General features: G+C 32.3%; 1 protein-coding gene across 2 annotated transcripts; it reads left to right on the top strand.

The window, feature by feature from the left end:
* Positions 1-3437: 3437 nt before the first annotated feature.
* Positions 3438-23902, top strand: ANXA1 (annexin A1). 2 transcript variants are annotated; one of them, XM_074281421.1, is made up of 13 exons: positions 3438-3568; positions 9297-9376; positions 9667-9775; positions 11113-11207; positions 12558-12671; positions 13142-13232; positions 15037-15116; positions 15331-15387; positions 16594-16687; positions 17263-17358; positions 19636-19694; positions 21714-21836; positions 23526-23902. In XM_074281421.1, the coding sequence occupies exons 2-13, from the start codon at positions 9311-9313 to the stop codon at positions 23580-23582; spliced, it is 1041 nt and encodes a 346-aa protein (XP_074137522.1). In that variant the 5' UTR covers positions 3438-3568; positions 9297-9310; the 3' UTR covers positions 23583-23902. The 2 variants fall into 2 exon arrangements, with proteins under 2 accessions (XP_074137522.1, XP_074137523.1); XM_074281422.1 differs by having other exon boundaries at positions 21714-21897; positions 23485-23902.
* The last annotated feature ends 1341 nt before the right edge of the window (positions 23903-25243 follow it).

Below are 25243 nucleotides of genomic sequence, written 5' to 3'. Positions count from 1 at the left end.
AGGCAGAGGCAAATCTGGTAAATACTGCCTTTTCTCCTCTTTGTTCAATGACAAATATGGATGTTTGAAAGAAAAATCTAGAATCACAGTCTATTTTGTTAGAGATGAAAGGGGTCTGAGCAATCTTCTTGTACAATTTGTTCATTTTATTTAGATAGGGGCTAAAGCACAGAGAGGTGGAGCCCGATTTTATATGCCTTAGCCAAGTGGCTAAGTCAGCACTCAAAATTCAGGCTTGGGGATTTCCAGCCCAGTCCTATTGCCACTAAGTACATCACAAATAAGAAGTTACAAATCAATTTACAAGACTACAAGACATATTCAAGTATTTGGATTAATGCTACTTAAATATTCTGGAGATTTTTTTTCCTGGTAAATTTTCATCCAGTTGAAATGTACTGATTATACACACATACACATGTTTATAGTATATATATATATATATATATATATATATACACACACACACACACATACACACATACATATACATATACATATATATATGTATATATATATATATACACATATATATATTTATATATATATGTATAGATACACATATACATATACATACATCTATGTATAGAAATAATTTATGTCTGTGTAACAAAGTGTTCCTCTATGGTTTGGAGGTGATTCTGGGGATTCAAAGGGTAGGCCAGCAGAACATGAATCTGGTACATTATGCCACCCTGGAAAAGCTAAAAATATGAACTCAGTAATGTTTACTTTTCAAAATATCAGCATAGCTAACTTCTTAGGAAGTTCATTAACAGAAGTTTGGCCACAAAGTGATATTTTTGCCATTGTTACTGATGCTGCTGGTTCTATTCCTATTGTTACTGTTTTCAGTTACAGTAACTGAAGGCTGGTTATTAAGGCAAAGGATGGTTTTTTTATGTTCCTGGAAGGAAGACTCTTGCCAATAAAATCATGGATATTTGTAGTATTGGCATAATTAAAGTATCATAGATCAAGGAGTGAAAGGGATGCTAGAAGCCACATAGTTCAACCTCCTCATCTAAGAGATGCAGAAACCAAAGATCTGAAAATTGTCACACACAGTCACACAGGCAGTCAGTTACAAAGGATTTGAATTAAGCACCTCTTACTCCAGAGCTGATGCTCCATTTACTGGACTATGCTATATCAGCAGTTGAGAGAGGTGCACAAACTTATACCTTTTTGAAGATATTTCAAACATTGACAACTCTGACATCTGTATATGAGAAGAAATTGTTTCAAGGAACAAGTAGGCCAGGAAATGTTCACTATAGTATAGATTGATGTTTACCTGAAGGATCATTAGTGAAATAAGATAATGAGGCAGTGAATCTTATTGAATAGAGTACTGGATTGTTACTGGGAAGACCTGTCTTTAAATCCTGCCTCAGACATGGGATACTAACTCACTTACTATTTCTCAGTCATAGTTTCCTCATCTGTAAAGTGGTAATGCTGTAGTATTTTCTTTCTAGAGTTGTTTTCAAAGGTCAAAGAAGATATATATGTAAAATGTAGTGCAGGTTTTAAAGTAGGAAGAAAAAAATATATTTTTCGAAATAAACATTTAAAAAAGGGCCTACTATGTTCTTAGAACTCTGCTAATTTGTGCTCCAAATGTTGTTTCATTTCATTTCATCCTTGCAATAATGGTGGATATCTGATGTTATTATCATTCCCATCTTTACATTTGAGGAAATGGATGCACACTGGTTAAATGACTTGTCTAGGGGTTACACAGCTAGTAAATGCCTGAGGTCACATTTGTACAAGTCTTCGTGACTCCTGACATGACAATGTGTTCACTACACTACCTAGCTGCTTCTAGTACAACATAAATATAATTCATAATTGTGTAATTGCATTTTAATTAGTAATCATTTATATTTCAAGGTGTTCATTCAAAGAAAAAATCCTGAATCACTATTAATGTTAGAACAAAATTTCCACTCTTACATCATACAGGAAACTTTTTAGAATACCTGTTCTGTGATACTTCATAGTCCTTTCATATACCTTATAATCCTACTTCCTTGTTTCACATTTATTTGAACATTTACAAAATTGCCAAGAATTCATTTGTTTTAGGGTTAACAGAAGTCCTCTCCCAGATAAGAATTACATCATGGCATTATAGATCACCCTATTAAGCTTTTTCAGGTGGAGAGGCAATCTGGTGAAAACTATTTTCAGTGGATAGTAAATTTCTCATGAATCAAAGGTTCAAATTTATATTAGCAAAATATTAGCTTGGCCAAAAAAAAAAAAAAAAAAAAAAAAAAAAAAAAGCAAGCAAGATCCCAAAAGATGATATCATGAGCAGTGTTTTACAGAATTTATGCATTAAAAACAAAAACAAAAACCGTATTTGAAACAGTGGGACCAATTTAGTCATGTAACATTATACAATTTTACCAAAATTATTTTCCAGAATAATTTACGAATTTAAAAGTTTTGGCATGAACACACTTGAACTGTCCTATAGGCCAACTTTTCTTTCTTAAATACTATTGGCAAAAAACAAAACAAAAAAGAAAAAAAGAACAATAACCTCCCCCCCCCCTATATTCCTAGATTTTTTTTTTTCCTTCTGGGGATGGATTTCATATTAAACTTCAAATATTGTTAAAATTGTTCAAATTTCAACTGATCATGGGTGGGTGGAGGAAGGGAGATTGAAGGGGAGGAAGAGGAGACACTGGACAACAAACCACTTTCTTTTTTCTAAGCTTTCTACTTATGGTGTGGAAATGGCTGGGAGAAAATCAATTTGTTAATTGTCTTACTTCTAAGTCAGGATACTGGGTGCCAATAAAACTTAAGAGCAATGTTTCTCAAATTGTGCCTCAAGGAGCCCTGAAATACCTCAAGTATGCATTTGTGTAGATGTGTTCGGTGTACTTTGAGTAATTTGTTAAACAGCATTAAAGTAATAATTTCAGAGAATTTTACTATGAGAATTATGCCAAAATTTTATTTCAACTGAAGGGATCTATACTATGGAAAAGTTTGAAAACCACTGATTTAGAATCAGCTGTTGAATTTTGGAACTGAAACTTAGTAGAATATAAGCAACTGAAAATGAACTTTTTACTTTTTTCCCATGGTATCCCCAATCTATATTATAGTGCTTTGTTTATTGTAGTCAAATAATAAATATTTTTTGAATTGGATTGTCTCTGATTTTCCTCTATAGTATTTCACATTTAGAAATCTTTTTTCTTTTTTTATAGTCAAACAGAAATAAAAAGAAAAAAAAAGTTAAACCACATATTCACTGTTCCCCTTCCCTTTTTTTTTTTTTTTTTTTTTTTTTTTTTTTAGAAGTCAGTTATGAGCTGGCTAGCTTTACTAGCTTGGTTGCATTTTGTTTAGGGGGAGGACTTAGTCATATACTCTAGACAAAAGGCAGCCAATCACTGAAGTTTGTACTATAACTCTGGTTGCTAGGTGTGGTCTGTCCTCCCAAATATATAAAAAATTCAAGCTCTCGTTTTGCACTTCCAGCTTGAAACTTTCCCTGAAGGTTCTTTCATTAGCTGTTTGGAAGAGAAAGAAAAAGGTGAGTTTTATTTCCTCCTTAGCAGCTGTCTGGTTTTAAAAACTTTCCTAAATCCCCTAACCCCTAAAATTTACTTCTTGAAAGCAGCTAACTCTGGAATTTACAAATGAAGTTGGGTGTGACTTGTGGTTTTTTCTAAAAGTTTTTTTTTTTTTTGCAAAAGTTTTTATGAAATCATATTTTACCATCTATGTATGGATTAAAGAAGAAAACAGAAAAAAATTGATATGGGGCCCCTTACTTGGCATTTAATTTCTGCTCGGTTACCATGGAAAAGGGTGTTTTTCCTCCCTTTCCCTGCAAGTTATGAGTTTCCACCAAACTATGCATGCCTTATATGGACAGGAAAGGGAGGGGGAAGGGAACAGAGAGCTTGTGGTTTTCTTTGAGTCTCCTAGAAAAGAGAAGGCAATTCATAGTTTTGTTTATTGTAACTGGAAGCTAAAAATTAACTAAGTTTGAATTCACAATTGTGGTAATTAAATTGTTTAATTAAGGCATTTTGAAATTCTTGATTTTGTTTTACTTACAGATAAGCTTCTCAGCACTTTTCTTTTACAAGGGTGTGGTCACATTCCTTTTCTAGGTAGTTCCTGTGCTAACCTGTTTCTTAATTGCTATATGTCATTACTAGAGGGGAAAGAAAACAGTTGATTTCCTGGGTGGTGTACAGTAAGGATGTATCTTTCGGAAATGGGAGCCTGGGCCTCTAAGGCCTTCCTTCTTCTTGGGACCACTGTCACAGAAGAAATTAATGGGTGGGACAAGCAGTAAGAAAAGAGTCATTATGGAGTTAACTTTCTTACAACTTAATTAGAATTTAGAGGAATTTAAATTATAGTTATCATCATCATCATCATCAGCAGCAGCAGCAGCAGCAGCATCATCATTATTATTTACTACCCTTGTGATTGTGGGCAAGTTGTTTAAATGGTCTGTGCCTCAGTTTTCTTATCTTCTCAGAGGCAGCCTGGAATAGTGGTTCAAGAATCAATCTGAGTTGAGATTGTGACAGCTACATATTAACTGTGTGACCCACCCTTCTTAGTGGTGCCTGCAATTCCTTAAGATTCCAAAGCACTAATTTACTGGTACTGGTACTGGTACTATGGAAAGTTCCCCAAATCCCCTAAACAAATCTCCTCTTCCCAGAAAAGAATATTTAAATTACATGAGCTCTCCTGTGTCTTCCAGTTAAAAATGTATGATCTTAATGAAACTTATATTTTGAGATTTAGAAGTATTGAGGCTTCATTACAGTGGGTAATATTCATTATCTCAAACTATCCTTCAAAGATTATTGCTAAAATCCTTTTGTGAATGTTAAGCTTATAAAGTTTTAGTAATCAGGTTTCTAATAGTTAAATACCATGGGCATAATTAAGCACTTATTTAGTTTAAATTTACAATGCTTATAAAAAGTTCTACTTTCACTTTTGGGAGATGCATCTTGAAAATAATTTTAATGTGGTGAAATTCTGATTCAGTCATATTCTTAATAGTTTAATTATAGCTTAGCCACAGGTGCTACCTCATTCGGAAGGTGGAGAATTAAAACCTGGTTAAATTGACATGTAGCAGGTAATTAGTAATGACTTCATTGTCTAATCTAATAATGATTTTGCTAAACATTAAAGTGCATATTTATTTAAGAGCTTCTTAAAGAAGAGTTAAGTTGTTAGAAATTTAGATCAAATGGACTGAGTACCTCCCAGCTCCATTATTTCCTTCAATAAGCATTTATTAAGGCCTACAATGAGATGAGTGATTACATAAGGTTAACATAAGGACCAACTTGACTTAGTGGAAAGAGGACTGCAATTAAAGTCAGAAAGACCTGACCTGAAGTCCCTTCTCAGATACATGCCATCTGTCTGACCATCTCATTTAAATTGCTCACTTCTCTCAGTGTTCCCAAGAAGTAAATTCTAAGACTATATAAATTAAAGGTAAGTTGCTGATTTGCATGGATGAAATTTCCACAAGAGAAGCTTTCTAAAGGAATTAGAGATTAGAACTATCTCTTTTTCCCTCTCTCCTCTCCCCCCTCTTTTTCCTCTCCTTCTTTCTTCTCTTTCTCTGTCTTTATTTCTTGCTCTCTCTTCTTCTCACCTTCTTCCTTTTCCTTTCTCTATTCTTCTTTCCCTCTCTTTCCCTATTTCCCTCCCTCTTGTTCCTTCTCTCTCTCTCTCCCTCTTTCCCTTTCTTTTTCTCCTCTCCCTTTCCTCTCCTCTATCCCCTAGGATTGGGGACAGTACACACAAATGCTAGAGGTATGCCAAGGGAAGGCAAAATTTAGTCAAGAACAATTAGATCAATTTGACTAGAACACAGAGTATTTGAAGAAGAATTATGTGAAAGAAGTCTTGAAAGATAGAATAGAGCTTTAAAAAAAAGTCATATTTTCTCCTGGCAGCAATTGGAAATCACTGAAGAGTTTTGAAAAGGGGGCTGACATAATCATAAACTTTGATAAGTTTACTTTGTCAGCTGTTTGTATCTTCAAAACAAAATTTGTGTTTGAAATAAACTGAAACATAGGTAGTAATTTTCTTCCAAAGGACACTAGTCTGAGAATGCAGAAGCCTGAGTTTCAGTTGTGCCACTGGCTAAATAATTCTGTATAAGTAATTCTAGGAAACTGAGGCCCAAGTGATTGGGCCCATTTGACTGAAATTATTGTGCATTTCCTTCCCTTGAGATTACCTACTCAAAAAAAAAATCTTCGCAATTAATACAGTAGTTTTTTCACTACATCAATTTATTAACAAGCACTAAAATACTTACTATGTGAAGGTAGCTAAGAGGTATAGTAAGTTAATAGTACTGTGCTCCTGGAACAAGGAAGACTTGAATTCAAATCTGGCCTCAGACACTTATTAGCCAAGTGACCTTGCTCAAGTTATTTAAACCTCTGTTTCCTTGTCTGCAAAATAAGATGATAATGGCACTTGCTGTCCAGGATTACTGTGAAGATAAAATGAGATCATATTTATAAAACAAACCTCAATGTGTTTTACAACTTTTGTTCCTTCTATGTGATAGGAGTTGGACTAAATGCTGATTAGTTTTGGGAGGGATGGAACAAAATTAAATTAGCTAAGCTGTTTTGTGGTTCCCTGTGCAAGAAAAATATGATTCTCCAAAAATATATGAATGTCATTCATATTTTCAGGGGTAAATCTACCATAGCTTGGTATTTGTAGAAAGGTAGACTGATTGTGTTTCTCATTTACATAGGTAAACTTGGGAGATTTTTGTAAGCAAGAAATAACTAGGCAGAGAGACTGAGAGATTTTTAAATCTATTCCAGAGTCATTTTAGAAACTTGCCATTTACTGAATCAGTCTCCAATGAGCATATGCTTTCATTTTTAAATGATTTTGATTGCAAGTGGAAAAATTTCATGAACGATTGAGTGGCAAAATGCCCTGAGTCCTGGAATTTTGATAGGTTGCTATATTTGAATTATTTTCTAATCTTGGCTGTCTTTAGGATGATTCCTTAGTTTCACCAGAAGTTTGTCTTCTCAAGCTTAAGTGGCATACTTTCAGTAAATTGTGAGGGATTGAGAGTGAGTGCTTAGAAAGAAAATAATTAATATTAAAAAATATTGAAAAATTCCAAGGTCTGTTACATTTAGGTGAGTTGTGCAGTATTATTAATGTTTCTTCTAGAATACCTTTATCTCAAATTGTAATTAAAAGGTGTATTTTGTTTTTTTAATTAGCTTAAATGTTGCTTAATAAAACAATGATTTACCTTGTTCAAATATTTCTCCTTGCAAAAACTGAACAAAAGTCTCTCTGGACATGCAAATACAGAAACATGGTTAATCTGTAGAAATAGACATTCTGTAACAGACATCCTAGGATTAATAGATAGTGATCATTTAGTAACACACATTAAAGAAAGAGACAGTATTACTTCTGCTTATGTGAAAAAGAGACTTCAGATTTTTACACTGAAAATAGTCAATCTGGAAAGGTGCTAGCTTATCTTCATAGGAATATTGATGAAGTACAGAGTAGCTTTATTTCCAATTTATAACAAGAAGTTAAGGTTTTGTCAATTTGGGGTTCAGATTTTGGCTCTGTCATTGTCATTCTGGGAAAATCACTTGACCTATTAGATGTCATGTCTATAAAATGGGAGAGGTAGAAAAAATAACTTTTAGTTTCTTCCAACTTTTAAATCTATTGTCCTTTGACATACTGACTATTTCTCTGGGTAGGCATTTATCAGTTCAATACTCCCAAACTCTCAAAAGCTAAGATGTTAATGATGTTAGGAGGGTGGAGGACTCCCTTCCCTCTCCCCCCACCCCACAAAATTACAACAATCATAAGATATTTTTCAAGGCATAAGACACTCTCCATGAATGAATATTGCAGGCAATGAAAGATATTTTTTTATTTTACAAATAAGTCTAAATATTTAACTTAAAAAAAATCTAGTTATTTGATTGTCGTTATTCTTGTCTTTGTTCTCTAAGAGGATCATGATATAAAGGAAATGATGCTATGACATGTGAGTGAATTAGATTTAAATGAGGAAGGGCTATGCAAAGTGAGTGAGCAGTGTCATTTTCTCCTAAGAAAACAAAATTCTCAGGGGCAGCTAGGTGGCGCAGTGGATAGAGCACCAGCCTTGAAGTCAGGAGGACCTGAGTTCAAATATGTTCTCAGACACTTAACACATCTAGCTGTGTGACCCTGGGCAAGTCACTTAACAGCAACTGCCTCAGCCAAAAAAAAAAAAAAAAAAAAAAAAAAAGTTCCAGAGACAGTTTCAAACAACAGCCAAAAAAGAAAGAAAAAAAAAAAAGAGAGAGAGAGAGAAAAAAAGAAAGAAAACAAAAAGTATTTCTGCCTTCTTGGGATATATTTTTGCCTAATTATTATAAGTATGTAATATATTTATATATTATATAGGATTTTTAGTATAATATATAATATAAAGATATACTCTATACATTGTACACAAACATTCATGAATACATATGTAACCACACAATACTCGCATGTGTATACAATATATGTATATGTGTGTATGGTTGTATGTGTGTGTGTGTGTGTGTATAGCGAGAGACAGAGAAAGACAGAGAGAGACACACACACAGACATACACACAGAGTGAGTGTGTCACGTTAGAATTATACATTGTTACCTCCAAGGGAATATGTGTTTCATAGGTGTACACATAAAATATATGTATGTATATGTGTTCATGGAGAGGTGTTTAGGGATGTACATTGTTGCCCTCAAGGTTATTTGCTCTTATAAAACTGAATTTTCTGACTTTTTCATGAAGGTTAGCTTTGAAGTGTCACTGAGAGGACTTGCCTCTAATTGACTGATTACCACACCATTTCTAATTCTACTTATAATTCTCTGCAGGCTTTAAAAGTAGATATTCATGATAATTAGAATGGTGAGTCAATGAAGTATACTGAGTGCACTTCTAAGGGCCTCTGAAAAAAGTACATGAGCTTTGTTTTAGAGATAGTATCAGTCATTTTTTTCTCCTTCAGGTTCTTAGCTTTGTCTTCTATTATAACAACTCACCTCTATAAAAGTTACATGTGATTAGTGGTGTACAGTTTGCCTCAATTAACAGTTTCAGTGGGTCTGTGACAAAATACTCCAGGAAAATAAGCATTAAAATGCTTTCTAAGGCTCATTTCCTTCCCCCTTCATTTTAACTTTGACTTTTGTTTTCTTTTCAGCCACTTCTTTAAAAATGGCTATGGTAGCAGAATTCCTCAAACAGGCCTGGTTTATGGAAAATGAAGAACAGAAATATATTGTAAGTATAGATATTAATGGTTTATTAAGACTGGCATCTTCTGCCACCTTCTGTTCTCTCTCTTCTTATATTTTGTATTTCCACAAATTAGAATTAGAATGGAAGCTCACTGAAATGAGAGGCTGTCTTATATTGTCATATTTGCTTCCCCCTGCCCATAGTGTTTAGTACAATGGCTTAACAAAGTACTTATAGAGTGATCATAGTTAAGAAATGTTGTGCTTATCTTTCAACATTTCATCCAAAGCTGGATTTTAGATAAAAAATTCATTTTTTTCTTTTCCCTTTAGGAAACTGTGAAGGGGTCAAAAGGAGGATCAAGGCCAACAGATAATACCTACCCTAGCTTCAATGCATCTTCTGATGTTGCTGCATTGGATAAAGCTCTAACTGTAAAAGGTAATTATGTCATATAACATTTCCCTTTAGAAAAAGTGTGAATACATAACATTTAAACAATTGTCTATGAGGGTAGAAATCATCAGGTTTTTCATTCTCAGTGCCCAGTAGCAAGGTGGTTATAAATAAGTATCTGTTTTAATTGAAACAAATGGGGAAAAAATTCTACTTACATTTCAAACTATTTCTAGATGAAAGGAAGTTGCAGTTTGTTAATAGTTAGGAAGTGTTTTTTTTTTTTAATCAGTGATTTCAGATTTGTAGAATTATAGGTTCTAAAGTTGGAGAGGATGTTATTATCTTGATGTTTTGTCTTTTTTTTTTTTTTTTTTTTCCCTGAGGCTGGGGTTAAGTGACTTGCCCAGGGTCACACAGCTAGGAAGTGTTAAGTGTCTGAGACCAGATTTGAACTCGGGTCCTCCTGAATTCAGGGCTGATGCTCTATCCACTGTACCACCTAGCTGCCCCTGGATGTTATTATCTTAAGGAACATCATGAGAAAGAATAACATTATTCTTCTTTTCTACCTGTTATCTAAGTTCAGAGTAGAGATCCAAAGAGTCAGAGTTGAAGTTTCTTTTCTTTGCTCTCTAGCTACAGTTTTGTCTGAGAATTATAAATTTAAGAAGAGAGAAAGGGAGAGGGAGAGGGAGCACTATTTCCCCCCTATCCTTACTAATGAGAGATTGTTTGACATAAAGAACTGGCCTCAAAGATATGAAAATCTAAGTTTGAATTCTGACTCTTATAAATATATGTTTATGTGATGTCAATAAGTCACTTATAATATGTCAGGGCTCTAGACAGAATTTTGACACTATGAGTTGAAGAGAGAGAGCAACCTGCATTAGTAGAGAGAAATTCCTCACCAGGGTGTACCTATGAAATCACGAGTCCAGTCCCTATCCTCTATCTTTGCTCTTCTAACAGGCAGAATGGATAAAATGTTTCTGTTGACTCTAGAAAGTTATTCCCATAGCATGCCTTCAAGATTAAAAGAAATAATTTTGAAGCTATCTATTATTTAACCTACTCCTTTGATAAATATAGTTGGAAATTCAGTTCTGTGGCTTTTTGGAAGTAAATGTTAAGCTAAAACACAATATAAAAATAGTTCATATTTTCTTGAGCATAATTTAAACTCACAAATCTCAGTGGGTGAATTGATTTCACAAGGCAATCGAATTCATTTTTTAATGTTTAGCAGAGCTTTTCATCAGGGGAAGACATAATAGATCGATTATCTGCCACTTTGACATTATAGCAAATAAAACCTAACTAAAAACATCAAAAATAAAAACATAATTTTGAAAGTGTGACTCTCCATCAATATTTAGGGGTAGATGAAGCAACCATCATTGATATCTTAACAAAGAGAAGCAATGCTCAACGTCAGCAGATCAAAGAAGCATACCAGCAGGCCAAAGGAAAGGTAAGCTTCAACTTTCTAAAAAAAATTTTATTGAATTTAAGATTCGAATTTAGCCCTGTTTTTGAGAAATTCTGAAATAAGAAGACACAATGGAAGAGAACTACCTATTATATGAGAGGATCCTACTTCTGCTACTTACTGCCTGCATTGCCTTGGACAATAAACTAATATGTCTAGATCTCAGTTTCCTCATCTATACAATGGTGTGGTTGGGGTAGATGACTTTTGAAGTTATCTGTAACATATTAAGCACATTCATATTCTAACACAATCTTAGGTAAGAAGTTCAAAAGCAAAAACTAGAGAAACCACTTATGACATCTTCCCCAGCCAGACTCTGGTTAGTAATAAATGAAGAGGTTAAATTAAAAAAGATATTACCAGCATTGTTTGAAAGGTACTATTTGAGCTCAAGGCAGCTGGGTGGTACAGTGGATAGAGTTCTGGGCTTGGGATCAGGAAGACATCTTCAGTTACTTACTAGTTGTGGGACTCTGGGCAAGTCACTAAACCCTATTCGCCTCATATATAAAATGAACTGGAGAATGAAATGGCAAACCAATCTAGTATCTTTGCCAAGAAAATCCCAAATGATATCATAAAGAGTTGGTCACAACTTAAAGGTGAAGGAATAACATCTGAACCAGAAGGAATAGTTTGCTTAATATTCAGGATGTCCCAAAAGCCTTAGTGCAGCTTTAATAATTTAACTAGAAATATAAATGTTGCAAATCTATAAAATTATAAATTAAGTTTATTTAAAATACTTATTCATATTTGTTTTGTACATTTAGAATCATAAATTCTTATTTTAATTTTAACACAACAGTGCATTCTGCATTACTGACTGTAGAAATTTCTGGATGATACTTTTTCAGACTAGTGAATCAGTAGAAGAGTCCTCTTGCTTAATCACCTCAGTTATTTGATCTGTTTCTATGAGCACTTTTCTTTCATGTCAAAACCATCATGTATGCATCAGGACTTCATTTTTTGGGGTGATGTTAAGGCTAAGGTTACAAGTGTATTTCTTTTAAGTCTCTAAGCATCATCTGATAAAAGTAATTGCAAAGTTCAAAAGTCAACTAAAATGATTTAGATAGCATAGGTTGGTGATCATGGTAAACTTTAGCAAGAAGCATATCACTATTTAGACATTAAAATAATCAATTTCTTAAATGTTTTAACTCCTTTAGAATGTTTGATCTGATTGCTCAAGATGTAGGCCATGTTTGTGGAGGATGACTTTGTTTTTGTTGCAGTCTTCCCCTAAGCTTATCCTAGTAAAAGCCTTAAAATTATTAAATGTGTTTCTTAACAACTAACTAACATTACTGTTCTCTTCTATAGTCTCTGGAGGATGCTCTGAAGAAGGGCCTTACAGGGCACCTGGAAGATGTTGCTGTGGCTCTGTTGAAAACCCCAGCACAGTATGATGCTGAGCAGTTGAGGGCTGCTATGAAGGTAATTTTTGATTGCAAAATATCTAACTGATGTGCTCACTAGTCAGATCTCCTTATGGCCAGTCCCAAAGGACCTAATGTACAGACTGTGGCTATCAGTAATTCGATCAACAGACATTTTGTAAGTGTTTATTATGTGCCCGGCTCTATATTAAATGCTGGGTATACAAAAGAAGAAAAAAAACATGGTCCTTGCTCTTTAAATAGTACAAATTGAAAATAATGATTAAACTCATTATTATGAAATAATGGAAGAAATCCAGCCACACAAGTCAGATATTAGTAAATGATATTGTACAGTTGGTCTTTGAGAGTATATCTAATGGTAATGCCTATCTTTAAATGCTTTCTCTTAAGATTTCTCTCATAGCAGGGGAGGGCGGATAGAGTTAAAATGAATATACTTCCAGAATTTCAAAGTAAAGTGTTATTTTAATTTTAATAACACCATTTTTCTTATATTTTGTGCAGGGTCTGGGAACAGATGAAGACACCTTAATTGAAATTCTTACATCAAGAAATAACAAGGAAATCAGAGAAATCAATAGAGTGTACAGAGAAGGTAGGCCAACAATGGCTTTTACAAACATAATGAAATAGATGAGGAGAATATTATGTTTCCTAAAAGTTTAAACTGGTTAAGCAACAGAGCACCAGGATAGGCAAATTGAAGAAAACAAAAAATACAATTTTTACAACCCAAATCTACAAGTCAAATGAAATCAAAACTGATGACAAATAATTGGTCATTAAATAGAATTCAGACAAGAAATGTACCAAATATATGTATCTATCAGTTGGGTATTTGAATTCTACTCTATTCCATTATTTTGAGGCTGGTTTCTGAAAGAGAGCTTTTTCTTTGAAAAGAGCCTGAAAATGTTTCATCTTTCCTTTTTCCTTTACAAAAATCACAAGACAGCAGGTTATAACTGACATTATTGCTAATTTTGGCTTTTCCTACATTTGTAAGGTTGACCAAGAGCAATAGAAATAATTGTTTAGCTACTTAGAGGCTCTAAGAACAGAGATGTTTCTTTTTTTGTTTGTTTGTTTGTTTTAATTTTTAGTTTTATTTTACTATATTCTGTTAATGATATGCTAGGTACTGTGCAGAGCAGAGTTGTAATGAGGCATTCTCTGGCAGTACTTTGTATTAGTCAACATCTTTTTTCTCTCAGCCTTATAAGCAATGCACAGCAGTCTAAAGACTACACTTAACACAGCACACTGGAGTGGCACATCTTGAAGGAAATAGAATATAATTACTCCTCAAATAATAGGCTTATAGTATAATTTAATAAAGGAAGTTTAGAACTTTGTGTTTTGAGATTTTATGTGAAACCTAGTCCCTTGGACCTTTTTGAGCCCAACAAATAAGGCAGTGGCATCCTGTGCTAGGGAGTTTAAAAACTTACTTGAGCCATTTAAGCTTTTGGAATTCTATGAAACACTTTCATATTTAACAACAACAATAACAATAGTTAACATTTATATAGCACTTTAAAGTTCATAAATCACACTGCATATATTATCTTATTTGATCCTTACACCAAGCCTCTGATGGTGCTATGGTTATCTCCATTTTATAGATGAGGAAATTGAGACTCATAGAGGCTAATTGAGTTGCAGAGGGTCACACAGTTAGTAACTGTCTGAAGTAGGATATGAACTTTTATCCTAACATTTTATTCTTTGGACACTTGAAAATAATTTGAATCCACATTTATGTACACATATATTTTATTATCACTACTTGATCATAATCCAAGAGCAGGACCAATATCACATTTATTTTTGTATCTCATCTGGTACCTAATGTTGCACATAATAAAGATTTTCTTTCAATGAATAAATAGTGATATCGATAAGGAACAGAAAAAAATTATTATTCAGCTGTTCAAAAATGGAAAAAAATGTCTTTCTCTAGTTTCCATTAAGATTCTACATTTTCTTATGTTTTGTAACCTCTATGTATTTTCTAGCTTCATATTGCTTTTGTTGTTTCTTTTTATATGTTTTTAATGTAACCCAAAACAATGAATACAAACTGAGTTTTATCCTAGCATCTCACTTTATAATAGGAAAATATCTCTTTTTCTTTCTCACTTTGCCTGTGTAGGTTTCAGAAACACATATATTGCTTAATGAATTATTCATTTAAAGGAAATCTATAGAGTTTTTTCTCCTAGCAATGTAAATAAGCCCTTGAATGTTTCTGATGGTGATGAAGCAATGTGGTACTCCCTCAATTATTGCTGAGGGATGATACAAAGCCTTACTTACTTTGATTCTACTATTATGTGGAGAAGGATATAATTTTTCTTAAAGAACAAATTCTTTTATTTTTCAATCCTTTAATATAGAACTTAAGAGAGATTTGGCCAAAGATATCACCTCAGATACATCTGGAGATTTTCAGAAGGCTTTGCTTTCTTTGGCTAAGGTATGTGATTTATTTAAGCAACTTCATTTAATGTCACCTTTTGAAAAATATAATTTTGAGATTTTTCAAGAAATTTGTCTTATTTCCTTTGTGAATGCTTTGAAGACTTTTATGAAAAAATGTTATAAAAATGCTTTGGGTTATGCTGGTGAAAATAAGTTTTAAAAGAAGAATAATGGAATTTCTCCCTCTCTCACCCCCCACTCCCCACCAGGGTGACCGAAGTGAGGAGACTGGTGTGAATGATGATCTAGCTGATAATGACGCCAGGGTAAGGATGTGCTTATCACAGTGAATTTTCTTTTCTAATGTCCTGCTGTTGCTGTAGCTACCTTTTCTGATTAGAATTTTCTTTATGTGTGAATGTTGTCTTGTGACTTTCTTTTGTAGGTCAATAGTTGACTAACAATAAAGATGAATTAAAACTTGATGCTTTCCCCCTCTCCATCTTTATTCTTCTTGCATTTTGAATAAAGAAGGAATTAATGAGGGAAAAAAGGTTAAACACTTACTGCATGTGAGGCTCTGTGCTAATCATTATTAATAAAAATATAAGCAAGCAAGAGAGACCTGTCCTCTACATTTTGATAAAGAAAAACAGAATATATATATATATGTATATAATTCTATACATATATGTATATAATTCTATATATATATGCATATAATTCTATATATATACATATACATATATATATATTTATGTATATGTATATATATAGAATTGAAAAGACAAATCTTGGAGATAGTCAAAAAGTAGTGTAATCCTGAGATTGTTCAAGATAAAGTGGAAGGTCACCAATCAGAGTCCAGGATTCCAGGGGAAAGAATAGAATCATAAATCTGGTGCTGGAAAGGATCTCAGAGGCGAGCTAGTCTAATCTCCTCATTTCACAGAGTACTTCCTCAAAGTTATAGAAGTAATAAATTTTGAAGGATATATAAGGTCAAGTCCTCTTATCCCAGTCAGTATTCTTTTCAATATACATTGTGTTTTTATAGTAAATAAATAAGTCAATAAAAGTAGGCATTTATTTTGTTCTTTATATTAGTTTATAAAATATTTAACTTTAGAATAAATTTCCTAATCAGAAAGATTTTTATTGGTCACATAATGTTGGCTTTTGTTGTTTCAAATTTATTGATACCTGTGATAGGAGATGTGAATTTAAGGAGGAGAGATTAGTGAAACCAGACATAAGGGTGGTTCCGAATTATCAGTAACAATGAAGCTTCAGGTTATGTCCTTTTGTTGCCATCAATTAAAGGATATTCTTCTGTAGCTCTTAACAATAAGGCTGGGTACACAGTAGTTACTCCACAGATATTTATTAAGTAATTCCTCAGGAAGAATACCATACTTTCTTCTTCTCCAAGTGAATAAAAATCCAATTTCTGGTTTGGATTGTTTTTGTCTGAAATTTTTATGTGGACACATTTAAGGAGGGTTTATTGTTTATTTTCTACTTTCCAATAGGCCTTATATGAGGCAGGAGAGAGAAGAAAAGGAACAGATGTGAATGTGTTCAATACTATCCTTACCACAAGAAGTTTCTCTCATCTTCGCCGTGGTAAGTGGAAGACACTGATTTTGTTTTTTTTTTTTTTTTGGAGGGGGTGGGATAAGACATGAGATATATTCATTTTTAGAGTTAGATATAGGGGAAAAAAAAAAAAAAAAACTTCCCTGGAAACAGAGTGACCATATTGAGAAATATAAATTATGAAGCTTGTGCCATTTTGCAAATGAAATTCTTAAATGACTTCTTAATTCATTTTTGTTCTCAACTGAAAGGAAATAAATTATTTTCAAAATTCTTTCTATATTTCATGGAACTCCAAGTATAGAGTTTTCTTTCCCATGTATTTTCTGACTACTTAAAAAAAAAAGTAGCATTTTTAAATGCACAAATGTAATCCATTTCATAATTTTGATGTTTGATTTGCATTAAGGATGTAGGGTCATAAATGAAAGTGAACTATCTGTATTGTTCTGAATAATTAATAAAATACCTTATGATCTAAATTCCCTCAAGCTTAGTTCCTAGCAGTTTCCTCTAAGAGATTGTTGCTTTTCTTGACCTTAAGTTTGGCTCTGGGAGTGAGGAGATAGAACATTCAGCTTGATTTCATTTTTCCTTTTTAGTGTTTCAGAAATATACCAAATACAGCCAACATGACATGAACAAGGTATTGGACCTGGAACTGAAAGGTGATATCGAGAACTGCTTAACTGCTATTGGTATGTGACTCTGCAATTGAAATAAGCTATAATTTGAAGTCTGAAAATGTTTTTCTTCCTACATAGAAATTATCTTTTTATTTTATTTAAATTGTGCTTGAGTAAATATGGCCTACATTCTTGGTAAAGAGTTTTCCTCTTTTTCTCTGACAAGAAATGCCTTTAAAAGAATTGCAATATTGCCCTCTTATCTCAAGGATAATTTAAGGTGGACAATTAGATCAAAGAGGGGGAAATGCTTCAGTTAGATCAGTTAGCAATTATTTAGCTCCTAGTATGTGCTGGACACTGGACATACCACCACAAAAGTGAGACAGTTTTTATTCTCAAGAGTTTGAACTTTACCAAAACATATAGCATGATCACAGATAGTATTTAAATGATACATACAAAAAAATTACATAATGATTTGTGGAAATAGTATATTAATGACTCTGAGAATCAGGTTGATTTTAAGACTTAAAAGTTGCTACAGAATTTCTTCCCATTTGAGAAAGGACAGGTTCTGTAGAAAACAGTGACATAATGCATACCTAAAATCACAGAATCTTAAGAGTTTAAAGTAATCTTAGAGTAAATAATCCAACCAGTAAATAATAGTAACTAGCATTTACATAGATTTGAAAAGATATTTACAAATATTAACTCATTTAATTTTCACAATAATCTTGGGTTATAGGTGTTATTATCCCCATTGCAAACTGAAGGAGAAAGAAATTACATAACTTGCCAGAGGTCACCTAAGTGATCCTGAGGGAGGATTCAAACTCAATTCTTCATTCATCATACCATTTAGACCCCTTCACTAGTTAATATTTTTGACTGATGTTCACCTGACTTTCACTTTTAAATTATTGATGATGGACAACTACTAATTTATTAGGCAATACATTCCATTGGACAGAAACACTTCCATACTTTGTGATTTACAATCCATCTTCCTGAATCTACTTCCCAATTGATTCTACTTCTACAAACTACAATCTATTTAATCTCTTTTTTTAGCTGGCAACTCCTCCTCTATTTGAAGTCAGGGATCATATCCTCTTTAAATCTTGCTTTTTTACACAATCTAGGCACCTTTGACTGTTCTTCCTATTGCATTATTTCAATACCTTTTTGTAAATATGTTCTCAATTTTCAATGTCCTTGTAACAGGACACCTAGAACTGAATGAACACTATACTACCTATGTCATCTGGTGACCAGTGAAATTTATTATTCCCTTGTTTTGGAAGTAATCTTTCTAACAATATAGCTTTTCACCATTTATTTATTTATTAATTACCTTTTCTATATATTACATTTACTCATATTGAGTTTATTGTTTACCTTCCATCCCCCACCATGTACTTTCTTTCCCTTTCCTATTTTTGTACAGTTGAGATTTTTATCCTCATGTTGTTTTTCATGTTTATCACTAAATATTGTCTTGTTTGTTCGCTCCTCATGTTTTTCAATGCTCTTGGCTTTCTCCAGCTAGAACAAATGGAAATTGGTTCAGCTAAGTGCTAAAAAAATCTTTAAAACCTACTAATTTTCCCTTTAAGGAAAGTAAGGATTCTCATTGTGGCACAAAAAGGAATGAAGGAGTTTCAAAAAAGCATATTTTGAAACATCATAACAAACGTAAATTAAAACAAAAACATGCCCAGCAATAACACTATACCAGAGATGAATTTTCCTCTTTCCTCCTCATCATTGAGGAGTTTTAATTGGAGATAGTTTTATTTGCTGCCCAATAAAAATCATGCCACAGACTCCTTCACATGTCTGTAAGAAGACAGGACAGTTTTGTCTCCCTATACTACAATGGGTGTAGTACTACACAAAGCTTCAGAACAAAAAGCCATATAGACCATTTGACTTATCATTTATCAATGAGCAAATATTTTAAATGTATTTATAGTGTGCTAGATACTGTGTTAAGTCCTAGGGATGTAAGTGGATGTAAGTTCTCACAGAGAAGGATAACATATATAAAAGTAAGTAAATATAAAATACGAGAAGTAGAAGGAACCCTTTGAGGAATGCTATAATACTTAACAGGTTGGATTAAATCATTGCTGAGATCCTTTTAAATTCCAAGACTCTGTCATCCTGTAAGTCAATATATGTGAAGAAGCAGATCCTCATTTATTATCACGCCATAATTTCAGCATCAATTTTTTTTCTGTAATAAGAATACCAGCTATCCAATATTCATTATCATTCATTCACTCATTCTCTTCCTCTCTCTTTCTGCCTCCCTTCTTTCCTTCTTTTCCTCTCTCACAGTGAAATGTGCTACAAGCAAACCAGCTTTCTTTGCAGAGAAGCTTCACAAAGCCATGAAGGTACAGTTTACCTAAAGTACTTTCTCTTGGGGGAGTCTCACTATTTACAAGTAAAAAAATGATATGTCTGTGCTAGCTGGGAGAAAAATAGATTTAATTGAGCAATTTTCATTAGGCTGAAACAGTGCCTTCAATGATAAAGACAAACTTATTTCATATTTTCAAAGAGCTGTAATTGGATTTGGCATGTTTGAGGTTATTTTTGAGCATACACTTGAATTTGTAATTAAAACACTTTAAGAGAATCTTTGGTTTACTTTGAACATTGCATAAAATCCAAACATAAGTGAAAATTGTGACATTTTATTCTTCTTCTTGGCCCTTGGTGTTTAACTAGAACCATTGAGGCTATTTGGAAACTGCTTATTTTTCAACTTAATGAAAAACCAGGCTTTCTGATGTTCCTATGTTTAAATTTCATCTTTTTTATTATGTATTTCTACTGTTCACACAGCAGTGGTTGAATTTAAGAAACACAGAGAGCAACAAATATTTTAACCTTTGCTTTGATTTTAATAGTGATTATTTCCAGAATTCTTTAAAAATTATTTCTGGTGAGAAAGAGAGAGAGAGGAAGGGAGGAAAAGAGGGAGTGGGGGAGAAAGGTACTTTGACTTAAGTGATTTTTGCTGGAATAATAACTTCAGAATATCCGTTATATTTGTTTTATATTAATCTATTCTATTAATTATCAAAAGCCACTAGTAGAATGGAAATCAGTGAATGTTTAACAAATGTTCAGTGGTTTCATCTTTTAGTTTCCATTCATTTTCCCCTCTTCCCCCCATGAAAAAAATAGAGGGGAAAAATCTTTGAAATTATTTCTATGTTTTATTATACAGTAATTGGATCAGAAAAAATAAATACACATTTCTCACCATTATTTTTATGACTAGTTGGGATAAAATAATTATATTTGTTTCTATTGGTATTTCTGCCTCAGAATATAATTTTCTGCATTTTGTATAATTCTCCTCACAAAGATTGTTGACTTCAAACATCATCCTCTTATAGTACAAAATAATGGTATTTTTCTTCATTTCTAAAGCTTGTTAATCAGAAAACAGTACAAAATGACAAGGTATACATATTATTTATTTGTATCCATTCATGTATATAAACATGCACATCTATATATGTATTTACATATATATTAGTTTATACATATTAATATAAATTCTCAGTTTTTTAAAAATAGGAAAACATGAAGGAAAATAGTGAATAACAGATGTGATCATGAGCCAACTACCATTTACCTCATGATAATAAGTATTCATTATTTCCAAAATGAAGTGGTTGGACTAGATTAGTGTTTCACAAACTTTTTGGTCTCAGTATTCTTAAAAATTATTGTGGACCCTCCAAAGAGCTTTTATTTGAGTGAGTTATATCTATCAATGTTTAACAAATTAGAATCAAAATGTCTTAATATTATTATTAATATAGTTTTGACCTCACAGACTCCCAAAAGGATTTAGAGATCCCTATGGATTTCTAGGTAATACATTGAGAACCACTGGACTAGATGATTTCCAAGTTCCCTTATAACCTTTAAATTATGTGAATACATGAATATTTTCTAAGAAGCAATTCCTTCATACAGTGCAGGACTTCAGAATAAAAAAAGGTAATGATGATTTGAAATATAAAACCAAATAAACTTAAAAAAAATCTTAAATTCTTTTGTCATTGAATGTGAACTCCTATTTTCTTAACTAAAACACTGAGTTCACTCTATTATTCTATGAGAACTCCTAAATTGTTGCCATTGGTGCATAGAGATATATTCAAGGTCATGCAACTGGCATCAAACGTAAAATCTGAACTTTTTTCTTCCAAGCCCTAAGACTAGCACTCTATTATGCTGCATATTATTATCTATTATGCTACATGTATACATACACATACACACACAATACCACAAATTCTTTAAGAAATGAAATGATAGAGATGTACATCAAGGACAATTTTGTGAGAATGTCATACGAAAGAATTACTAGTAACACTTGTTTTGAACAGGGTGCTGGAACTCGTCATAAGGATCTTATCAGGATCATGGTTTCTCGTTCTGAAGTTGACATGAATGAGATCAAGGCATACTATCAAAAGATGTATGGCATTTCTCTGTGTCAAGCCATCCTGGTACGTTTTATTTCTTGTTACAACATTATATGATAATCAAGAGTTCTTTTTATGGCTTAATGTATTATTTCTTCTAAGGAGAGAGGCAAATATTCTGCCTAAGGATTGTGATTTTCATTCATTTGCTGTTTGGAAAATTGCTTTTTTTTTTAATTTAATGGAAAACTAGGATGATTTTCATTCTGGGAAGAAATATTTCATGTTCTTAATGATTTTTTGGACTGAGGCTCATTTAAGAAAATGCAGTTCTAATTATAGTTTTCAGGAAGGAATTATATAATTTTTCCTTTGGCCAATGTTAGTCTTTGAGTTAGGAGATATTTGATCATAAGTTAGAGTAAGAAGACTCTTTAGAATATCTAGATCTAAATCCTTAATTTTGAAAAAAAATTTAAAAAAAATAAATTAAATTATCATATATCTTTTTAGTGGTGCAATGAGAACTAAAATTCAGAACTACGAATATTGAGCAAACACTCCTTTCCACTGAACCACTCTGTCTCAAATAAAATTAAAGAACAAATAATAATTAAATTTGATGTAAAACCCTTTTTGCTATTCAATTATTTCTCAATGTTATAATCAATTCCTTTTGACTATAAAGAGAACTTATGGATTTAGCAGTTGTTGGTTATCTGTTCAGTTTGAACCATCCTTCAAATAGCATGCTTTGGAGCCTTAATTTGGGGAAATAGTATTTGGATCTAAAAATGAATTCATTTACTAAGCATTTGCCAATGAATTATTAAAATATGTTTCAATTTGTGATCTTAAAAGGAATATAAAAGAGGTATAATTGTAATTTCTTTTAATTTATATAACTAGGATGTTTCAAGAATAAATGAATGAAAATTATATTTATAGATGAATTCTATTAAACTTAAAAACCCCTTAATACTAAATTATAGAAAGTATTCTCAAAAACTGAGAAAGAAAACATCTTACCAAACTCAGACTTGTAACTATTTTATATTTGAGGGAAGATTAAAACAAAGAAAGAGGATGAACCAATATAATTAATAAATATTGATTCAATAAAATATAAATAAAAATATACTAAGATATTATATAAAAATATTGATCAATAAAATCGGCAGGAAAAAAAACCTATAGTTATTCACTATGGTCAAGGTGTATTTAGACCAGAGATCCAAAGATAGTTCAATGTTAGGGAACATAATTGATCATGAATATAATTAATCATATTAAAGGCCCTCTCAAAAATCAAAAACTACATGATTTTATCAATAGAAAGAAAAAGGAATATGAGAGAATAAATTTCAGAGCTCCTTAAAATGACATTATTTTAATTCAAGTTATGTTTTTATTAGGTGACAAAGATCTATCTAATAGAAAAGAGTGACCAAAAAACTATAACTAGATCTGTTTCTAATGAGTTATTATGAGCCACTCTAACATGTGATAGCTTGATGTCATATTACATCTAGTCATAATACATGGCTTTCTATTCCATCATATGATAGTATTACAAAACATTATCTATTTCACCCACTTTAAAATCTGAATCCAGTTAATTTTGCTCATTCTAGGAAATAAGCAATTAAAATGATTTGTTGTATGTCTATGTTAAGAGTATTTGAAATGAATTATCTTATAATTACTGATGAACTCAAAGAATTGATCATAGTTTTCAAGTTACATAAATATTTTTTTTCCTTAAATCTACAGGATGAAACCAAGGGAGATTATGAAAAAATCCTGGTTGCCCTGTGTGGAGGAAATTAACTGGTGTTATTCTGATATACTCCAGCTTTATCATTAGAAGATATCACATTTTTACCTTCTACTTACAATACATAGCATAGATTCAAAGAAAGAAGTTTTTTTTAAAATTTGTTTGTTTTTAAAGCTTGGATTATCCATTCAGTCATTTGCTTTCTGGAAAACATTCTTTTTTTATCTCAATACTGTATAATAATGCTGATTTTAAAAAATATTTATCCAAAAACCATGTACCCAAAATGTTTACATTTAACAACATTAAAAGGTACAACTTTTGCCTAAGGACTTTATATAACATGAAAAATAAAGGAAATATATAAAAAGGATTGATGTGTCAGTGGCTCCTTTATGCTGTTTTAACTTTTGCACCAAATATGAATAGATTCATACAGGTATTAATTGAAGACATTGGACATAAATCTAAATTACAGTGCTTTAAGGGAATAGACATTGATATTGTGCATTCTCAGATTGAATAGAATTGGCTTATATTTTAGAAAACAACCACTCAGATCTTAGTATTCTGTAGTAACTCCATACCAGGTAAACTGTTTCCATCCTAATGAATTTGGCCAATGTATAAGTATTATAAACACTTTACAATCAAATCTTTTTCAGAAATTAGTGCCAAAGCAAAAAAAAATAGTCAGGAAAATCATATTTTTAAATTAGAAAACAGTGTACAAATATAATGAGCAATTTTTTTTATTTAACAAGTTTATTTTTCACACAGAAAACAAGACTAAACCAACTACATGCACACTATGGGACCTGCAAAATACCAAAGAGAAATTGAGACTAGTATATATTGATGCAAGCTTATCTTCTTGTGAAGGAAGAGTGTGTGGTATAACCTTAAATAAAACAATGCTATACTAATAATGTCCATCAATTTGATCAGATTATTCTTGTATTCCTCAGTGTCTAATATAATGCCAGGTAGATACTAAATGCCTGTTGACTCATAGAAGCAATAGTAGCTGTCTACTTTCTGGTAGAATTGGATACCAATTCCATAAACTACACACTCCATTAAGCTTGTCTTTAAAAAGAAAAACTATTTATCTGATTATGACAAAAGTGGAGATGGGTCTGAGGCATGTTCCCCAGAATACAGATCTGAAAGAATGTTGCTATTTATGAGTAAGGGAGCAGTGAAATTTTTCCTCAGTCTGAAAGGAGGTAGGGCTATTTAAGATTGATGGAAGGCAGAAGTACATAGATTTTTGATCTCTCCAAAGAAGAGGTCAACAGTAGTGAACTTTTGGAAATGTAAAGCACTTTTCTTTGAACCTGAGCAGAATGAGAAGGTATAGGGGATATTTTCTACCACATTTCAGGAAGCTTCTACTTTCCTGATGAACATAGGGAAAACTCCACGTCTTATCAGCCTCCTTGAAGATAAGTGTCTATAATCAGAGACCAAAATTATTTGCATTTTCTAACTTGATTTTCTAATATTTAGGATTCCTTCTGCAGCATTTAGCATGTCTTTTAGAACAGTAGAAACTATCAATTTATACTCATTATTGTTTTCCTTATTCTTCCCCACTTTCTTTTCTGAGAAAATCTAAACTGAGAGTGCTGCTGCCTTATATGTTCAGGGGCAGAGAAGTTTTTTGAAATATTATTTTAAACTTGAATGGAAGACACATTTTGCTTTG

This window comes from Sminthopsis crassicaudata, chromosome 1 (genome assembly GCF_048593235.1).
Source record: "Sminthopsis crassicaudata isolate SCR6 chromosome 1, ASM4859323v1, whole genome shotgun sequence".
NCBI lineage: Eukaryota > Metazoa > Chordata > Mammalia > Dasyuromorphia > Dasyuridae > Sminthopsis > Sminthopsis crassicaudata.
Note: the sequence above shows the minus strand (reverse complement) of the source record. Positions and strands in the feature narration are given on the sequence as shown.